The following is a 20,093-nucleotide window of genomic DNA, read 5'->3' as shown; positions in this document are numbered from 1 at the left end:
TACAATGCAAAGTAGTTAGTGTTTTTGAGGAATACTTAGAAATGTTGTAGCCTTCTCGTTAAAAATTATTTTTTATTTAACATGTGTTAAGGAATGATTGGGATGTTCAGTCAAGAGACCCCAGTGACTGCAATAAAAACTAGACAGATACTGCAAGGAAATCACCTAATTTGAAATGTTTCCCAGAATGATATAAAAAAATTCCCTAAAGTCTTAGCATCTGGGTTTCCTGTATGCATACATCGAGTGCAAGTTCCTTCCTGAATCTAAATCTAGCCGTCATTTTAATTCTATGGTTGTAGAAACAATTCAACAGCAACTGAACAATTTGTCATTTAGACTTGGGAAGGGAGCTCTGTTCCATTTTATCATGCAGACATGTACATTTTTGCTATCAAAACAGAGAATTTATGGCTCACCCACTTTAACACCAAACAAAGGCACAAGGACCATATCCCCATTCAGTCTGCCATTGTGAAGGCTATGAAGAAGTCTTGCATCTTACCTATTGGTTGAGTTCTTTTTTGATAGATTCGGATTCCTCGAGCATTTTCCATTTTAATTAATGAATGAATATCAGTGCCATTAAATCGGTTTATCCGTATGATATTGAAGTTATCAGAATTGGTTGCATACAAATAGTCTTCAAACACAGTTATACCATAAAGATGTTTGACCTATAAGAAGGGGCAAAAATGACTGTGATTTTTAATTATGTTGCTTTCAACTTGAAAGAAAAAATGATTGCTACTTACTCCTGTGGAAAATTCCCATAGTTGGAGAGTCACAACCATATTATCATTTATCTTCTCTCATAGAATTTGACATTTCACTAATTTAAACTTTTTCTCTGAGAATAAAACATTATGCAGTAGTGGTTAAAGCACTACCCAATGTATGGGAGAGAATTTTATTCATGTTTCATTAAGAAAACATGTTCAGTAGCTACTTTTCAAAGCCTAGTGAGAACCAAACTTTCAAGCATATTCAATAACATGCTTATGGCACTGTTAATGTAAAATTTGATATATTTTTGTGGGCTACATTTTCATATAGCCATGGATATGTAGAATCTGTAAAAGGCTTGCTTTACCTGTGAAAGGACTGATGAGAAAACACCTTTGAAAATCCCATTTTTTTAAAATACAGGTTACATTTAGACTAATAGCAGCCCCAGGATGGAAAATAGTAAACAACAAAATCACATATTTGGAATAATTGTAAAGAAAATGTCAGCATTCTACTCAGAAATTGCACTCTTTCTAAAGCCTATTCATAATGAAAATGGAACTCTGATTTGAGAATAACAATGTTTACTGCTCTCCACGACACTTCACAGTTAACAGTGTAACTCTCCTCCTTGGCACAGGTCTTGGGGACTGTGGGTAAGAATAGACTTCTTGAACTGACGGAAAGCTTCCAGTAAAGCAAAGGAAGAATAAGTATACTGATTTTCTCATACAAAAAGGCACATGCTAGGCACACTGCCTTCGGGCATGCCTTGTAGTATACTCAATTTAAAATTGTTCTGGACCGAGGTATGCTAGATTTGTCAATTGATTTGCCGTACAGATTTTGATGAAAAAGCATTTGTCATTATCGTTTGGCATTATACTGTACTTCTAGTGTACTTTTCGTATAGATTTGTAGTCAAGAGAATTTGAGAAGTTACGCATGGTTTGACTGTAAAAAAATTTTATAGAGAACAAAATCACAAAAATTTCTACTTAGGAAATCATGCCAGTTCTATACCTTAAGCAAAAGCATTTGATTTGCTATCTTTCTAGCTTACAAGTCTCTTTATTACTATTCCTGATCCTCTCATAGGAGATGTTGAGTAAAAGAAGACTGGCTTTTCACGCTGTTTTTGGACGTATTTCCTTTCTTCATGTCTAGGCTACAAATGAAAGTTAGGAATTAAGGGGGAGAATCATTCTATGTTAAAGCCCCAATAATCATTTTCAATGTTAGTATTACTCTCCAGTAAGTGTTTGTAGGGGGAGGCATGTGTGTATTTACTAATAATATTTTCCACATAACTGACATCATATTCACTAAATATATCTATGACCCAATTTTGATTTGGGCAATACTTTTTTTTCCTGTAAGAATTACAAGCAAGCTGAAGTCTTCCATTAATTGCCATTTATTTGATGCATGCTTTGCTTAAAGTTTGGGGCCAGTCATCTGGAAGTGTGCGATTGTGGCCTAAACACATTGCTGTCTATGTAATTGCCAATCCGAGCCTCAGGAGAGAAAGGAAGCATGGCTACAGAGAGGGCAACTGGTGAGGGCATAAAAACACGGTCACACAGTAGCCATCAAATTTTACTCACTGCCTCTCTGCTTTCCTTCAGAAGGCTTTCTTTACCATAAAGTACCTACATTGTTGCCTGTTCTGCTAACTACCCCCAACAAAGGTGGCAGGAGCTTGGTGTGGTGCATAGACCATTCTGCCTACAGGACAAATACAAAATTTTATCTTTGTTGGATTACGTAATGGCAGAGTAAGCATATGTGTAGGGAACCAGCAAAACATAGGCAACAGAAATGGTTAAAAAAAGGAATAATTAAAAACTTCAGATATTAAAAAGCTTTTAAAAGTAGTCATGGGGAAGATCATTTGAATTCCTCATTCTTGTTTCAAGGTTTAAAATTTTAAATACATATACGTAAAAAGAAGGTCCATCATAATCATTTTAGAGACTAGGTCCTCTGAGGTCATAACTAGACTGCCAAGGAAATCAAAGTTTTAAGGACAGTCAAAGGTGAGAGAAATAAGTGACCTCACCTCTAATATTGGACTTTTTTTTTTAACCACCCAGATTAGTGCACTTTTTTTATCTGCCAAGGAAGTGAAAACATTTCATTCTTAAAAGCTGATTTGGACTTTTTTTTTTAACCACCCAGATTAGTGCACTTTTTTTATCTGCCAAGGAAGTGAAAACATTTCATTCTTAAAAGCTGATTTTAAAGGCAAAGTAACTTTACAGGACAATTACAGAATACTCGTGCCTTGCACTGCAAAAGAAAACAGAGTCACTTATTTCAGCTCCACAGAATGAGAATCTCACAAAAAATTAGTGAGATCAGTGAGGTAAAATTGAATTTAAAAAGGAAACTAGTGAATAAGGCTTATTTCCACTTAGAGATCTCCTTCAGGTGTTTATTGAGTGTTATTTGCAAAAACTTGTAATTCAGCAAGGGGATAACTATACAGATGGGAAAAATTTTGACCTCAGTGCTTTTCACAAAATTCTTATTTTAGGAAGTACCTGAATACAACAGAAGGCAAAATTTAATCCAACCTACTAAAATAATAATGACACTTTTGTGAGCCAGCATATGCACTGTTAGCAGAAAAAAATATATATCTCCAATGCCACATGGGACAGATGATAGTTCAGTTTCCTACAAATGAACTACTTAAATTAGTTTTTAGTAAGTAGGTCATATTTACTGTCCTACTCTAATACTTTTCTTTCTTACTAGTGTAGCATTTTGGGTTTCGTTTGTTGTTTTTTGATTTTTTTCAGTTGGTTTCCGTTTTGTGTGCTTTTTTCTTTTTTTAATAGAGGGAAAGAGGGGGAGAGAGCCCCCTCCCCTGCCCCATACTATGGAGTACACAGTACACTGTGTAAAGAACATTCTCCCATATAGCAAACACATCGCAGTTTTTATGACCCTTTGCAGCTTGACTTCATAAGAAATTTTCAACATTGCAATTTTCAATCTTCTTCCTAGTATGATACCATCCATTTTATTACCTTAGCTGCATTTCCGAACCAAATTCTACTTACTTGTCTGCCTTGGATGATAGTATGTCTGTTTCTTCCTTGATAGTCCACTACTTCCACATAGTCCAAGTAAAGATCTACCCAGTAAACCAATTTGTTGACTAGGTCTAGTGCCAGTGCAGCTGGCTGCTCTGTCTTGGAATCAATTATCCTTGTTCTGTTCATCCCATCCATGTCACATCGCTCCACTTTGGCCACATTCCCATAGTCAGTAAAGAAAAGTTTTCTGTTGAAAGAAAACTAAATGTTAAAGTGGAGGGAGGGGGGAAGCATATTCAATAGAACCATCTGTAAAAAACAGAACTTTTCCTTCTAATCTATTTCAGTGGTTACATCTGTTAGCTTCCCATAACCATTTCCATATAATATCACTCATAAACAGAGAAATCTGCTAATGAATATTGCAGGGCATGAGGGAGCAGGTTAACTAACAACTGTAAAATTTCCCCAAAATGAATGATTATGATGGGTTTATTTTTGTATTAGGGGAAATGTTTCTTTAAGCTTCATAGAGCCAATACACATATACCGCAGGAGATGTGTACGGCCCATTTGGAATAAGCTTCAGAAATGAACAAAGTCACCAGGCCAGGGTATGTGAGCTATCAGGCTTTATCTTCAACCTGACTTTCCAAATTGCCTGGTAATGCCTGTCTCCTATAAAAGCTATTATGTGGAGCTCAGTGAAGCTATGAGTGGTAGAGAATAGCAAACTTGGAATGGAATTAAGCAGATGGAAAAGCAAATGTGCTATTTGTAACAGTGGAAATAAAATATAAATAATTCCCCCCAAACCAATGCCAAATCCTCCCAAATATTCCCAGTTTATAAAATATCATAAAGCAAATGCAGGCCGTTTCTTTTCATTTTGTCTTTATATAATTTTTGAAGAAAAGGCTGAAAAGCAATGTTGACTTCTGAGACAATAAATCCTTCTAGGAAGCACAAACAGCGTTATATACCTCCAATGCTTCAGTGTCTAATATTTGATTAGTATTCACAATGTTTAGTAAACACAAATCAATTTCAATTAACCTGACAATATTATAACAAGATCACCTACTCATGAGAGTAAATTACATTTGTAAATGGAAGACCATCTTGCCTTGACTTAAATACAATCTCAAGAATAATCTGATTTCCAGTGACTGAGCAATATTAAGATTACCTAGAGTATAGAATATTTGATTTTACAAACTTGGTGAATTAGTTTTTAGTGACTTTTCTCAACATTGTTGCATCATCTAACAGTATGGGGTATCTTTTAAGCTAAAGAGTACTTAAACTTTAGCTCTTTCTGCTGTGGGAGGTTTTGACTAATTTGTTTCAACATTAATGCGTACTGGTTTGTGACAGTGTGAGTCAGATTTTATTATGAGTATATATTTCCCCAAGTATTCTTGAAAGATCAATTTATCACAATAAGTTAAAAATTATTTTCAAATGACATGTCATTCAGGTGAAGAGCTTTCTATTCCAGTGAAGAACAAAATAAAAGGGCATATGGTGCTATGTTTTATTGTCATGCTAAATGCTCTGACCTCTACTCCTGCACTAGCTCATTCTCTCTCTCATCTCTATCACTATCTCTTCCTGCTTCCATCTTTCATCTCCTCCTTCTTCACTTGTTAATCAGTTTGTTCATAGTTATCTCAAGTTACTGTTACGATTACCTAGTTTCCCTCTTCCTTACCGTAGAACACTGCCCACTATTCATATTATAAGATACTCTCTTCCTCACCTCATACCAAAATGCCTGTCCTTTCATAGTTTCCTTTTCTGACTGGTCCATTTCACAGAACTGAATAGATGCTGGTGTGCAGGTAGCTTGGCTTTGGGATAGAGAGTTAGAGGCTCTGGCCCACTGTGTATAGCATGTTATGTACAGACTATGTATAGAGTCATATGAAGTAGGTGGTTGCACTATCTACAGAGTGCTGAAGAGGAAACATGAGCCTGGAGATGGGAACTTCTCTCAAGTCACATTGAGATGACTTAATTACACGTGATCCTAAAAGGAAAAAAAGAGGAGTGCCAAGCCAAGAAACTTGGAGGCATGTTGTTGAAGAAAGATGACCAAATAAGATCTGACGTTATGGTCAAAGAGATAACACAGACTCTTATCGAGGCCTAAGAGAGAAAAGTTCCAGGATAGAGAATTGGACTGGCTGGCTGGGTCAATCGCTTCCCAAAAATTTTTTAAGAAAGAATACAGATCGAGATGTCATTGAATTTGGTATTTGTTAAAACACTAGTAATTTTGGGTACTGCTCTTTGAAAAGTTTAGTTATGGAGGAAGAGTGAACCAGATGATAATGAAGGAGGTCAGGAAAATGTAAATAATTTGTGCAAGATTTTCAGTGATACTGACCAATATTGCACGAATGATTCAAGTGATTCTCATAATAAATTTATTCTCATAATAAAAATAATAATAAATTTATTCTCATAATAAATTTAATTTATTAAATTAAATTATATATAATTTAATTTATTAAATTTATTATTAATCACTTGAATGATTCAAGTGATTCTCATAATAAATTTATTCTCATAATAAAACCGGTTGAGGTAATCTCCCCATCTGAATAAACTTAAGCCAAAATATGAAAAAAATGTACAAATACATGATTCACCAAAATTTTGCCCTTTTAATGGAAGTATAAAATCAAAAGAACAGGAGGACTTTGGGTATGTGAAATGGCATTGAGCTAGAAGAAACAGTAAAGAATTGGTCATTGTACTTCCAGCACATAGCAGAATAACTAGTGCTGAGTGGTGATGTAAAAGGTGGTCTTTACATCAAATTTAACTTCCCCAGATTTCAGAATACTGACTATGTTGAGCTCTGTTCACTTGTAATTGAAGTGCAAGAAATGGAAGTATTCTCCAGGATGTAACACTAAGATCATAAATCTGCAAGCAATAAATACCCAGAGTCACATGATTATGACTGTGACTATGATTATGTCACATGACTATGACTGTGATTATGACTGTAGATGTTTCTTTGCTTGTTTTAGTACTGTTTAATTTTAGTTTAAAATTATCTATTATTATTACAGAGAAAAGCTTTATTCTCAGGGCATTCTTTAATTAAGGTATGACTATTATAATTATAAACAAAAGCTAAAGTTTTAATTATCTAAAACCTAACTAAATTTCACTCGTGGTATAAATGTAACTGAGTTGAAAAAACTCACTTTTCTTTCTTATAAAATATTTGTCCAAATTTTAGAAAAAGGAAAGTGTGCTCTGTGAACCCCATTGTCTCACTGATCTTAATAATTACCTATGAGACAGAAGGGTCAGATTTTTTCTAGTTTACACATGACACTGGCTCAAAATCCACTTGGATAGCCACTGTCGGAGCCGTAACACAAATATTCGTCACACCTTTTGTTTTTAACTCAATATTTTGAAATAATTTCAAACCTACAGAAAAGTTGTAAGAATTATAGAATGAATGTCTATACCCTTCACCTAGATTCACCATTTGTTCACCTTTTCTCCTCTGGCTATTTCTAGTACTCTCTTAACCATTTGATAGTAAATTGCAGACATGACGATTCTCTTCATCTAAAACTTCAGCCTGCATCTCCTGAGTACCAGGACATTCTCCTGCACAACCACAGTACATCTATCAAACTGAATGCGTTTAACACTGATACAATGCATAGCTTTTACTCAGATTTTGCCTGTTGACCAATGATGTTTTATATATTAAAAATTCCTTTTTTTCTCTAATTTAGAATCCAATCCAGCATCATATATTGCACTTAACTGTCTTTTCTCTCTAGACTCCTTTAATTTTTAATAGTTCCTCAGCCTTCCTTTGTTCATGATGTCACCATTTCTAACGTGTAAATGTGAGTTGTGCTGAAGAATATCCCTATCTTGAGTTTGCCTGATTTTTCTCATAATTCGACTACGTTATGCTTTTTGAACTGAAATGTAATAGTTTTGTACTTTATTGTTTCTGCCTCTGGGCTTAGAAACCAACAGGTAAGCCTATGCTCTATTCCACAAACTCCCTAAAAAGAAGCAAAGATGGTGGTTTGAAATCTCATTTATACCATCTTATTCAGTGTTTCTGAACATTTAACTCTCTTAATTTCCAGGGTTCTCAGTCACACTTTCAGCAGCTCCTCCCACCAGAAACCAAGTATCTTTTGCTGCTTCTAGTACAGCCGAGACCCCAGTGTAGCAATCCGTGTGTCCAGCTCATGGTGATTGGTGGAGACCATTCCCAAATCTGTCCGATGCTCCATTCCCTCTGATTTGCAATACTGACATTTCTTCTTTCCCTGTTCTTTCCTGTGATATCAATTATTTTTTATTCTCCAGAATAAAGAAGAAATTGAATTGAGATTGCTATTCTCTTATTCTTCACTTATTTTTTAAATGTCATTCTATTCAATTCCCACTAACAAAACAATTAAAATTAAAATAAGACAACATCCCAACTACTGTCTCTAAGATATGTTTAACTATTAGTTCGTAAAGGACAGGAACATTTCTTTCAAACTTTTAATTATTCACCCAGTTCATTCATTATAATTTGGCAGCTGTAGTAAATAGGAGTATGTCATTTTGGCTTCCTTACCTCATCTAATATGGGAAACTGATTTTATCTGACATCTTTGTTGATTACATGACTAGTCCTATTTTACTACAGATATATATATTTTTTTATACAATTGGGGATAGTAAGAAACTTTGAGTATTGTTGGTAAACTTGCCTGACATAAATCAAAAGTCACAAAGGGAGCACTCACCGACAGTGACAGAGCACTGTGCTTACAGAGTTACGACCCTAATCGTCCTTATGCTTTAAGGCAAAGCAGTCGTTACACATACTGATGTCTTAAAACATGTACTTTTTTTCTTTAGCTGATAAATATAAGACTTATTTGTCCCAGTGATATCTATTTTAAATGATTCTTCCCTACTTTTGTACTTTGTCCAAAAGAACAAAGGGGAATTTAAACAGATCAGAGTCCTATCCACATCCTTTAACTGCATAGTCAACCCTGGTTTTGTGTCATCATTCTTACCCCTAACATTTTGATTATAGCTTAATGATGGAATTTAGAAATTTTCAGAGTCCTCACAATAAATTATCTATCATTCATTTTAACTGCTGAAAAATGAAGTTACACAACAAGATTTTGGTTAAGAAATGAATGAGAGGGGAGTGAGACATAAAACTAGAGGGCCACATGTTGCTAGATTAAAAAAAAATCATTGTTCTGATTAGGGCCTAGCAAACCCTCCATGTTTATTAATCATGTGTTAAATTAGAGAATTTCATATCTTTACATTTCAGGAAAATGATATGTATCTTTCTTAGCAAGGATTACATTAGAAACTTCATTTTTCAGTCTTGTTTTAAAAATAACTGTGTAATCCAAATAACATCAATAGTAATACAACTTTATTTTTTCTTCCATTGTATATACAAAAATTGAGCAAGAAAGTGATTTTCTACATTATACAGAGTAATTAAAGTATACTCAGAACTAAAGTAGAAATATTAAATATTTAGCATCATAATTCTAAAATGCAATTGTGAATATTAAAGGGTAATGAGTCTTTGGAGTTAGCAGTTTAAATTCAATTTTTATCAGCTCCTGCTGCTTAAGGGATGTGGAAGATAAACAAACTATTTTCTCTGTCTAGCCAAGACTGTTCAAGACAGTTATTTATTGAGTTTTCCTTGATAGGGGTTTTTGCTTTCATTGTTTGAAAAATCTCTCTTGAACTTGGTTTTCAGTTCATACATAAACACACAGAAATGAAACTTGACATAGACTCCTTCTCTCAGCTGGCTACTCCATATTCTGGAAACATTCCCACTAATAATCCCGCCAGAAGTGTTACTGTATTAGATATGTCAGTCAACATTCTTATTTACCTGAACCTGCCCCACTCAGTTAGTGCTCCTGAGAATGGCAGCCCTATGTGCCAGTATTATCCCTCTCCTGGTTACAGATACTGAGGCCAAGGGGGGACGTGTGATGGAACTGAAACCAAATCATAGGCTGAGCTGAATCACTAAGACCCTTTCTCTCACTAATCCAAACCAAACAGTGTGGAGCTCACCTAGTGGGCAGCTGTGCTAACATGGGTGGGGAGGGGTTGGGGGCGTTGAGAGAGGAGGAATACCAGAGCCTGTGTAAAGAAGTAGGGGAGTCATGAGATAGAGATGGGATGGCAGGAGCCATGTGGTGCTCGGGCAAGGAGTTCTCTAGGACCCAGGAGTCCTGGGTCCTTTGTTATGTACACCCATGGGAGTCTCCATATCCTCTTGGGAGATCCAAATACATCTGAGCTGGCTTCAGTGGGTTTCTGTACTCGGAAGCTAACGTGCCGGGAGTAAAACACTACATTGTTTAATGTTCTGTTTGAAGATTCAGATAACTCTTGCACTGAACATTTTGAACAATCAAAAATCATACTGCCTTAGGAAATATATATTGAAATGCTAACTCTATATAAAGCAATCATTTTATAATGTTCACATGTAATCCTCATATAACCCCAACTTGGCATAAATACATAAATATAAAATAAATATATAAACAGAAAGCATCTGAAACTTTTCTCTTTTGTCTCCCATGAAAACACAGAGAAGAAGGATATTAATAATGGACAATAATTTTTAAAAACCATCTTTCTTCATTTTTTAAAAACTTAATATATTATTCAAGACATAGATATCCAACTGTCCTTCCTAAATTCAATCTGGCTAAACTCTCTCACAAATTCAAATACAGCCTCTCTCAGTCCCCATCTTACCCCAACACTGCCTCTAACTCATCTTTTTATTATTTTAAACAAATTTGTCTCTTAGGCTTTTCTTTCCATTTGTTTTTCATTCTCCACATTCTGAGAGCTAGGAGTTAACTCAGCAAGTAATAAACCTGCCATTGTAAAAAGGAAGTGATTAAAAAAAGTGGAGAAACAGAAAGATTTGCATATTATTGTATTATTATTTCATTTTCTCTTCATCACATAGATATTTCATCAGTGTTTAACATAGATTGGGACACAGTGGGATTAATACCTAATCCTCTTTCCCTGGATTGACGTTGCCTGACACTTGGTTTATGTTCACTCATTCATGCCTACCAGCCATGGCTACACTTAAATTGCAACTACCGCATCTAACCACCTAAAAGATAATAACATACTTGGCCTAACATTTCGACTCCCAGGCAGCCATTATTCTCAGGCTGTAAATGAAACCTTAGAGACCCATCTATATCTAAAACAAAATTTTTCAATATTCTCACCCTTATTTATACAGGTCTCTGCTCCAAGTGTAGGGCGGCCTAACCTCTATCCACTGATACAAACTCCTCTCTTCCTACCCAAATCCTTCTGATCTGCCCTCTGAATCTCCTACTCTATGATCACAAACTCCTCAATATCCTAAGACTATACTTTGAATGTTCATTCCACCTTTTTGCCTTTACTGAAACTTAGTGAAACTTAGCATCTCTTGAGGTCACCCTTTCCCAGCAGTCACTGAAAATGTGGTTTTCTTACAAGAACCTCAGGAATAGATATAAAATCAGTGCCTTCTCCAATACTAATTCCAGGATATTACTCTCTTCTTATCTTGCACCATCTCCTGTTTTTTGAGGGTCTCACAAATAGGCTGTATCCATCCTCAAGGTGGATTACGTATTATAAAACCCTTCTATAGCTGCTAACAGTCGAAATAAAACCTCATATTCTTAACACTGCCCACAATGGTTGCATGTTCTAGTCTCTGCCTATCTCTCCAGCTCCATCTAGTAATATATTTCCCTGCTTCTAATACCTTGGCCATCTAGCAGTATCCTTCTATAAAATTCTAATACCTTGATCATCTTTCAGTGCCTTAAACAATCCACAAATTTTCTTCCTTTCTCCACTTCACATATTCTGTCTCCAAGTCTGGAAAGTAATTTCTACCATGCTATTCTGATCTTGGCTTTAGTTTTCAAGTTAACGTCAATTTCTATGAAAGACATTTCCTGCTTTTCCAATACCAATTAAGTCTGCCTGATAGAATCTCATGGCATTCTGTATTTTTTATCACACCCTTCTTTATTTAATTGCATAAAATAGATACACACATACACACACAATGATAAGGTTAAGATCTGTTTACTAAGTAGACTACAATCTCCAAGAAGACAAAGGTCATATCTGCTTTATTCAGCATTGTATGCTCACAACTTAACTATGTATCTGCCCGTACTAAGTTTCTCTCTCTATCTATACATCTACATATATCTGTATAAGCTCTGGACTGACTTCCTCATATTGGAAAATAAAATCTAAAACTCAGACTTAAAATTATGTTAAAGGGGCAAAAAATATGGATAAGGCCATCCTAGCATATGAAAATAAGTTGGTTTTCCACATTATCCAGAGTAGCTCACTGTAATTCTCTGGGCCCAAATCATTCGCTAATAATAAATTATGGCTTTGCCTCAGTTTGATTGCATTGACCTCTTTTGCACATAATTCCCTTTGGAGAACTTGTAGGCAGTAGTGATATTAGTTCATGATGAGATTTAGTATTCCTGTGTCTGGCCAATTTTCATTTTTAATGGCATCCCCTCAGTATTAAAGTCAACCTACCTATAGATACCAGGTTATAATAGCACTTGGATGTATTCCTAAGGGGGTTAGACCATCTACTCCCAGAATGTAGCAAAAGTTTTGTTTCTTTCCTTAAAGTAAGGTATTTATATAATCAACAGTAATTTTAAGAATGTAATGATGTTCCCCATGAGGAAGATGGACTGAGAATGTTGGATGGATTAGATAAGGAGATACCAGTTTGGTAGGTATGCATTAGCACAGGGGTAAATGGAAAAGAGGAAAGAGATTCAAGATATATTTTGGGGTCTGTGTCAACAGGACTTGATAGTTAGTTAATTGGGTGAAAATAGGATGATTAGAGAGCAGCATTCTAGTACTATAATAACTTTCATAAAATATATTTATGGAATATATTGAGCCTCCAGATTTTTCTCAGGAAGTCTGCCTGTCTGTAAGATCTCAAGGTGTCATTCCATTTAATACGAAGAACGCATTTTACAGTTTGGGAATATTACTTTTCATGACCAAGGGCAATGCTATCTTAGGACTCCTTTGGGGGTCAGGATGCAGGATGTCAGTACTCAAAAGCTCATGCTCAATATACTCGATTCATGTGGAACAATAGAATATTTGCAGCAATATATTCGACGTGAAAAAGTTGCACTTTGAAACATGCAGAGATGTATAGCCTAATTTCTGCACTTAAGGAAGTCCTACTGGTTTATAAAGGCATTTTTCTGAGCTGAAATAACACAGATGGCTGTCTCAGAGGCAGCTAAGGTAAGTATCCATGAAGTTGTAGACTGCTGAACAAAACTGGTTCACTGCTATGCTAATTACCAGTTAGTTGAACTGTCAATTTCTACTTTAAATTCTTACTAAATGGAGGAAAAAATAGCATGGTGAAAATGAAACTTTAACTACAGCATAGTTTTTTTTTTAATATATTATTTATTGTTTATACTTGTGTGCCCATCTCGGTTTGCTGTTGGAATAATATGTACAATAATATTGCAGTGACAATAAAATCATATGGTTACGTAGATAAAACCACACTGTAGAAAATAAAGATTTCTTTGATGTTCACTTCCCCAGCTGCGAAGAGCAGATATACTTGGAAAAATAAGGCAAACCTCCTATAAAGCAATAACTTCTTCATAAGTGACATTATTCAAATTTCTTGATTTAGTTTTAAGTAGAAAGGCAGGATCAAGGGCAGGCTAAGCATGGCTAAGACTGCAGAGACCAAAGGAAGCTGATGAAGGGAAACAACTGTCCTTGTTCAGTTGGCAAAACAGGTATTTTAATAATTGATAGATGCTGTTAGACCAGGGTTTCTTGACCAGGGTGACCTTTAGGGGTTCCATCGACAACCAGTTTTGTAGGCTGTACAAACTGACAAGTATGCCAGCAAATATGTATTCCTATAGGTGTATTTTTTGGACAAAGGGTTAATACTCAGAAAGGTAAATATCCATGTTCTGAAACAGTGATCCTCAAACTTTACTGTGTGCAATAATCATCTGGAGAGCTTGCTGAAATCTCCAACTTCTACAATCACTGTGGTGGGAATTTGAGGAGTATCTAACAAAATTAAATATGCATTTAAAATCTCTTTCATCCAGCAATATTTGTTTCAGAAATTCATCTTGAAGATGCATCTTCACAAGAGACAAGACATGTACTGTTATTCACTATGACATGATTAATAACGGCAAAATATTGGAATATATTTTTTATCCAGTTCTCCCTTCCCCTCCCTATCCATCATTTCTTCCTAGAATTTTTTTTTTTTTTTTTTTTGCGGTACGCGGGCCTCTTTCTGTTGTGGCCTCTCCCGCTGCGGAGCACAGGCTCCGGACGCACAGGCTCAGCGGCCATGGCTCACGGGCCCAGCTGCTCCGCGGCATGTGGGATCTTCCCGGACCGGGGCACAAACCTGCGTCCCCTGCATCGGCAGGCGGACTCTCAACCACTGCGCCACCAGGGAAGCCCCCTAGAGATATTAATTTAGCACCTACTGAGCTCAAGGTTCTGGGAATACAACAGGAAATTCTAAGGTATCTAACCTCTACTTCTAGAGGGAATGAGGAGCAATATCACTGAAGATAAATGAGCTTTACAACTTATGAATACTCAGAGATGGTTGGGTTGCAGATTGTTAATTGATAGAATCCGTATCTTCTAACAAACTCTTGTTAGTGTCATAGTCAAAGAATTAAAAATAGGCTATTCAATCATGGTGATCTTTTCCCAATTTTAGTAATTTCTAACTTGGAGGCCAATTAGTTTTGCAAAGAGAACAGATTGTTTAAATCTTGTATTAGAATTTTTCCTAGAAAAGTCGCAGGTTATTGTTTGCTTCTCACCCTTCATGACATTTTTCTTCTACATCAGTGTCTATAATATTCACCTTTCCATGTCAATTTAGTAAGCTATAGTCTCCAGTTTTTCAGTCAAACACCAACATAGGTGTTACTGTGAAGGTGTTCTGTATATGTGATTAACATCTAGAATCATCTGACTTTAAGTAAAGATGATCCTCAATCATCTGGATGGGCTTGATTTAATCCGTTGAAAAGTTTAAAAGCCGAACCAAGGTTTCCCTGAAGAAGAAATTCCAAATGTGGACTGCAGCATCAGCTCTTGTTCAATACTTCCAGCCTGCCTTCCCAACTGCCCGCCCTAAGCATTTTCATCTAACTAGCTAGCTCCCACAACTGCATAAACCAATTCCTTACAAGAAAACTATACATATTTATTATTCCTACTAGTTGTTTTTTTTTTTTTCTGGTGGAACTCTGACTGGCACAGTGTCTAAAAATTATTTAGGAGAATACCTCTCCATTAAGTAAGAATTTAAAATAGAAATTGACAGTTCAGCTAACTGGTAATTAGCATAGCAGTGAACCAATTTGGTCAGCAAACCAAATGGAGAAAAAACAGGTCCTGAGGACATATTCTGGATCCTTAAATCCAGCCATCCAGCCATGCCGAACGAAGTCAGCACTGCTTGTTTTATTCAGGAAGCTGAGCCATTAAATTTCTCCTTTTTGCTTAAGCTGATTTAAATGGAGTTTTCTAACATATATAACTGAAAAATTTTTATATGATAAATATTCATTGTTAAGGTAAATGGTAGCTGAAATACCTATCACCACTACAGGAGAAACAGAAGTCAAATGTTCTACTGACAACAAAGGCATTGTGAAATTATTACTTAGGAAAGTTAGCAATTTAAAAGACAGATATGACTACTATAAAATAATTTTGTTTGATTTAAATAAAAACTCATTTGAGTAATCAATGATTTTTATCAATACTCAGAAAATTCAGAAGTTTAAGATTACAATATCTGCAATTCCAATAAATGCTCCCGAACTTTATTTTGCTTTGCCACAGGGAACAGCACAAGTAAAGTAAGTTCATATCCCATTATGAATAAAAGCAATGAGCCATTAGAAATATATGTAATCTCCATCTGCCAGTTGACCTGTTTCATATATATATATATATATATATATATGAAACACACACACACATACAGATAATCCCTGACTTAATTATGGTTTAACTTATGATTTTTTGACTATACAATGGTATGAAAGTGATACTCATTGAGTAGAAACCATACAGTAGCCCCCCTTATCCATGGTTTCACTTTCCACGGTTTCAGTTACCCACGGTCAACTATGGTCCAAAAATATTAAATGGAAAATTTCAGAAATAATTCATAAGCTTTAAATGATGTGCCATTTTAATAGTGTAATAAAATCTCACACTGCCTTGCTCTGTCCCACTCGGGACATGAATTATCCCTTTGTCAGCACATCCATGTTGTATATGCTACCCAACCATCAGTATAGTAAAAGAATATATATAGGCTTCAGTACTAACCCCAGTTTTAGGCATCCACTGGGGGTCTTGGAATTGTATCCTTTGCAGATAAGAGGGGGCTACTGTACTTCAAACTTTGAATTTTAATGTCTTCCTGGGCCAGCAATATGTGGTACTTACTCTCATATGATGCTGGGCAGTGGCAGCAGTCACAGTTCTCAGTCAACCACATGATCACAAGGGGAAACGACCAATACACTTACAGCCATTCTGTACCCATGCAACCATTCTGTATTTCTTTTTCAGTACAGTAGTCAATAAATTACATGAGATATTCAACACTTTATTTTAAAATAGGCTTTGTGCTGTATGATTTTGCCCAACTGCAGGCTAACGTAAGTGTAAGAAGTAGTCTCTCTTTGCTCATATCTGACCTTAAACTTCTCACAGGGAATGTGTTAAGGCCACTTTTAAACTACTATGTTAGGTAGTGGGTCTGCTAACCAGAAATCAGGAATGCTAAACAAAGATTTACTTCAAGTGATGCTATCCAAAGGAAAAAAAAATCAAATTCAAAAGGCAGTGGTAAATTGTACCAAATGAAAATAAACTCTGAGCTAATGTTGACCTCTATACTACCCTGATGAAATTATATTTTCTCCACCTTGGATAGTAGAATTAGTAAATTATAATAAAGGCCTGAGAGATGAAATGTTTTGTCCAGTATCATATATAGATAATTAATTACAAGGTTTGGTTTAAAACTCCAGGTCTCTTCATTTATGGAAATGTGCTGTGCTCAACTTCCTCTCAATATTTCTCTGTTCTCCTGTAGTGTTACATGCTTAAAAAACTAAAATTCCTATAGTTCTAATTATATTGAATTTTAACTATCATTTATAAATACCAAAAACAGTATTTAGACTTTCTACCTTGCTTTTCCAAATAGAAAGTAAAAGTTTTGGGAAAAGTAATCAGTTGTGTCTATAGTATACAAAATATTTTTGTCTGATAAACAAATGATAGCAATACAACACTGTACTTTTAAGTGTCTGCTGGAGTATCTGGACCATTGAAATAACTGTAGGTAGAGCTCTAATGTGCTGAGAGACTGTGAAAGGTTAATTGATGCATGTGCATCAATTTTCCTCCATGTGCAAATAAAGATGATAACACTCATAAGTAAAGTGCGTCAAAATTGCTAACTGAGAGTGAGCACAACAGACTCACAAGCTTTTTTGTATGTGAGCACACTATATAACTGTGCAAAGAATGATGCTCTAAAAACCTGTAATCCGAGTTTGTTTTTTTTTTCCATCTTCCCTTCCTCTCTTCCTCTCCCTCTTTTAATCAATAGTTATAAGAAGTTTTTTAAGACAGATTTCTCCATTTCCATTAGAACCTATACCAGTATGTACATAAATGCTCATCTGAGTGTAATCATTAAAGTGAAAGTTAATTGGTTAAAGTTAAAGCACTGAGTTCAGGTAAATTCATTTCATGAAGAAATCGTCAAACTCCTTGTGAAAGATAATCTCACTTATGAGGTATACTACACAAATTATTTGAAATCCAGTATTAGATTATAAGCAATTTAAAAGCAAGGACTACTTACAAAACAGAAATAGACTCACAGACATAGATAACAAACATGGTTATCAAAGGGGATGGCGAGGGCAGGGAGAGAGAGAAATTAGGAGTTTAGGATTAATATATACATACTACTGTATATAAAATATTATAGATAAACAAGGACCTACTATATAGCATAGGGAACTATATTCAATATCTTGTAATAACCTTATAATGGAAAAGAATCTGAAAAAGTATATATATATAAAACTGAATCACTTTGCTGTTCACTTGAAACTAACAAAACATTGTGAATTAATTATACTTCAATTTAAAAAATGTTAAAAAAAGCAAAGACTACAATCTTTACAGTATAATCTTAAAATCAGATATAAATCACTTCCAATTTTTTAAGTATCTGACCAATATCATGAAGTCTAAATTTTCACCCCAAAATACCCAACTAATATTTGTCTAGTGCCAAGTAATTTCAACTCTGATTCCAAGTAACTATTTGATTCTGAGGAAGTTACTTAACTTCTAAGCCCCAGCTACTTCATAAGAAAAATTATAAAAATAATGCCCAAGTAAGAATGCATTTTGCTGAATTAAATGAGATATAGTGTTTAGTATGTAGAAGATACTCAACCTGAACATGTTTTCCTCCTTCCTCTGTTCCACACTTCTGATTTCACATGAGGATGCTGTTTCTTTTTAATTGAGGGTTTGGGGATAATAATAGGAAATATTGGTAAGTTTATATACGGATTTTCAAGTTATACATGTCAGTTTTCTGGAGGAATAAGTACTTGCCAAAAAAACTCTGATTTTGGGTGGTAGTTGGGGGGTAGACGTAGTTGATGAGCCTCACTTCCATGCTAAATAAGCTAATGAATCCAAATATTAATTGAACATTTTAGGCTACAGAAGAGAAAAGGAGATGCTGCTAAGAGGCACAGTACAACTTCAATGGAATAAATGCTTGCTGAGCCCCAGTAATGTGCAAGCACAGTGCAAGGTACTGACGGTAAAAGTCAAAGAAGGGCCCTCTGTCTACCATCAAGCTTTCATAATCTCCACAGCTTTGCTAGAAACTAGCTATAAATTGAATATGTTGAAAGCTCTTTGAGAAAATACAAGTTCATTCTTCAAATAAAAGGCCACCACTGGATATAATATAGTTAAGATTTTCATAAGGAATTTTGTGGAATTGTATATTTAAAACTACTTACCATTTTTGTCTGAATAAAGATCTGATTTAGTAATGACAAAGGAAAAAAGATAAATGAAAACTTCTCTGGATGAAACGTAAAAAAGAAAGATCTCTATACATCCATTCCAGGATAATTCTTCTTTTACATTTGTGAATAGTTCGAGAGGAATAGCACACTAAAATCTCCAAGTTAGCAAACCATACTAAGCTTTTGCTAAAAGAATAGTGGAATGCCAAGCCAGTATGCACAAACTGTAGGAAAATCTCAAGAGGCTATAGCTTGGCAGGAAAATGTTGTATGAGGTTCAAATGAGCAAACTTAGGGTAATGCATTTAGGGACAAGTATTCAAAATTATTTGGATAGGAGGCTGATCTCTGCTCTTATTACTTAGTCAATTGGTCCACACAGGTGATCTCATCTTACTGTCTTTATTCTAAATGGTTTGTTGAGACTACATTCAGAACAGATGATTCTCTGAGGACATCAACCTAACGTGCTGCAGTGGCCAAAACAGGCAGGGCATAATCAAGAGGAGTATTAGAAATAAAATGGAAACTATTATCGTACCTACATAACTCTGGAGAGTTATGTAGTTCCATTTTATGGAAACTATCATGGAGAATTTTAAGTGGAATTCTGTGATTAGTTCTAGTTGCAGTGCTTCTTGAAAGCTATAGTAAACCTCAGTGAAGCCTTTAACATAATCCATGATCAGATGTGACAATAGTGGTAGAGTAGGGGTAGTACTGGGGTAGGCAGGTGAGCCTGCCTTGTAGAAACAGAACAAAATGATTGTATTTCTGATAGTGAAGACAAAGGTTGAAAGTAGCTCTGAACAAAACCTATAAAGTAATTGAGTTTTAATAGGCTCTACCAGTCATAATTCACTGTGATCTTCTTCCCATAATTCTTGTTATAGGGGATGGGCCAAAATGGACATACTTATGTGACCTCACACTAATCCTCCCCAACCAGCACCCTTAATAACAAGTGACCTTTCAAGAATAGGAATCTGGCCCAAGAGTAACCAGTACATGTCTTATACATAAACTAATGACCAAAATTAAT

General features: G+C 35.3%; 1 protein-coding gene across 1 annotated transcript in view; it reads right to left on the bottom strand.

The window, feature by feature from the left end:
• Positions 1–20,093, bottom strand: part of LRP1B (LDL receptor related protein 1B) — a 1,457,034-nt gene that overhangs the window by 791,352 nt on the left and 645,589 nt on the right. The window contains exons 8-9 of the mRNA XM_069540814.1: positions 3,801–4,023; positions 506–677 (exon numbers count right to left, since the gene is read on the bottom strand). Coding sequence (XP_069396915.1) covers positions 506–677; positions 3,801–4,023 — 395 coding nt within the window. The remainder of the gene's footprint in view (positions 1–505; positions 678–3,800; positions 4,024–20,093) is intronic.

This window comes from Delphinus delphis, chromosome 7, assembly GCF_949987515.2.
Source record: "Delphinus delphis chromosome 7, mDelDel1.2, whole genome shotgun sequence".
In the NCBI taxonomy this organism is placed as follows: domain Eukaryota; kingdom Metazoa; phylum Chordata; class Mammalia; order Artiodactyla; family Delphinidae; genus Delphinus; species Delphinus delphis.
The sequence above is the reverse complement of the archived record's forward strand: the minus strand, read 5'-3'. Positions and strand labels throughout refer to the sequence as shown.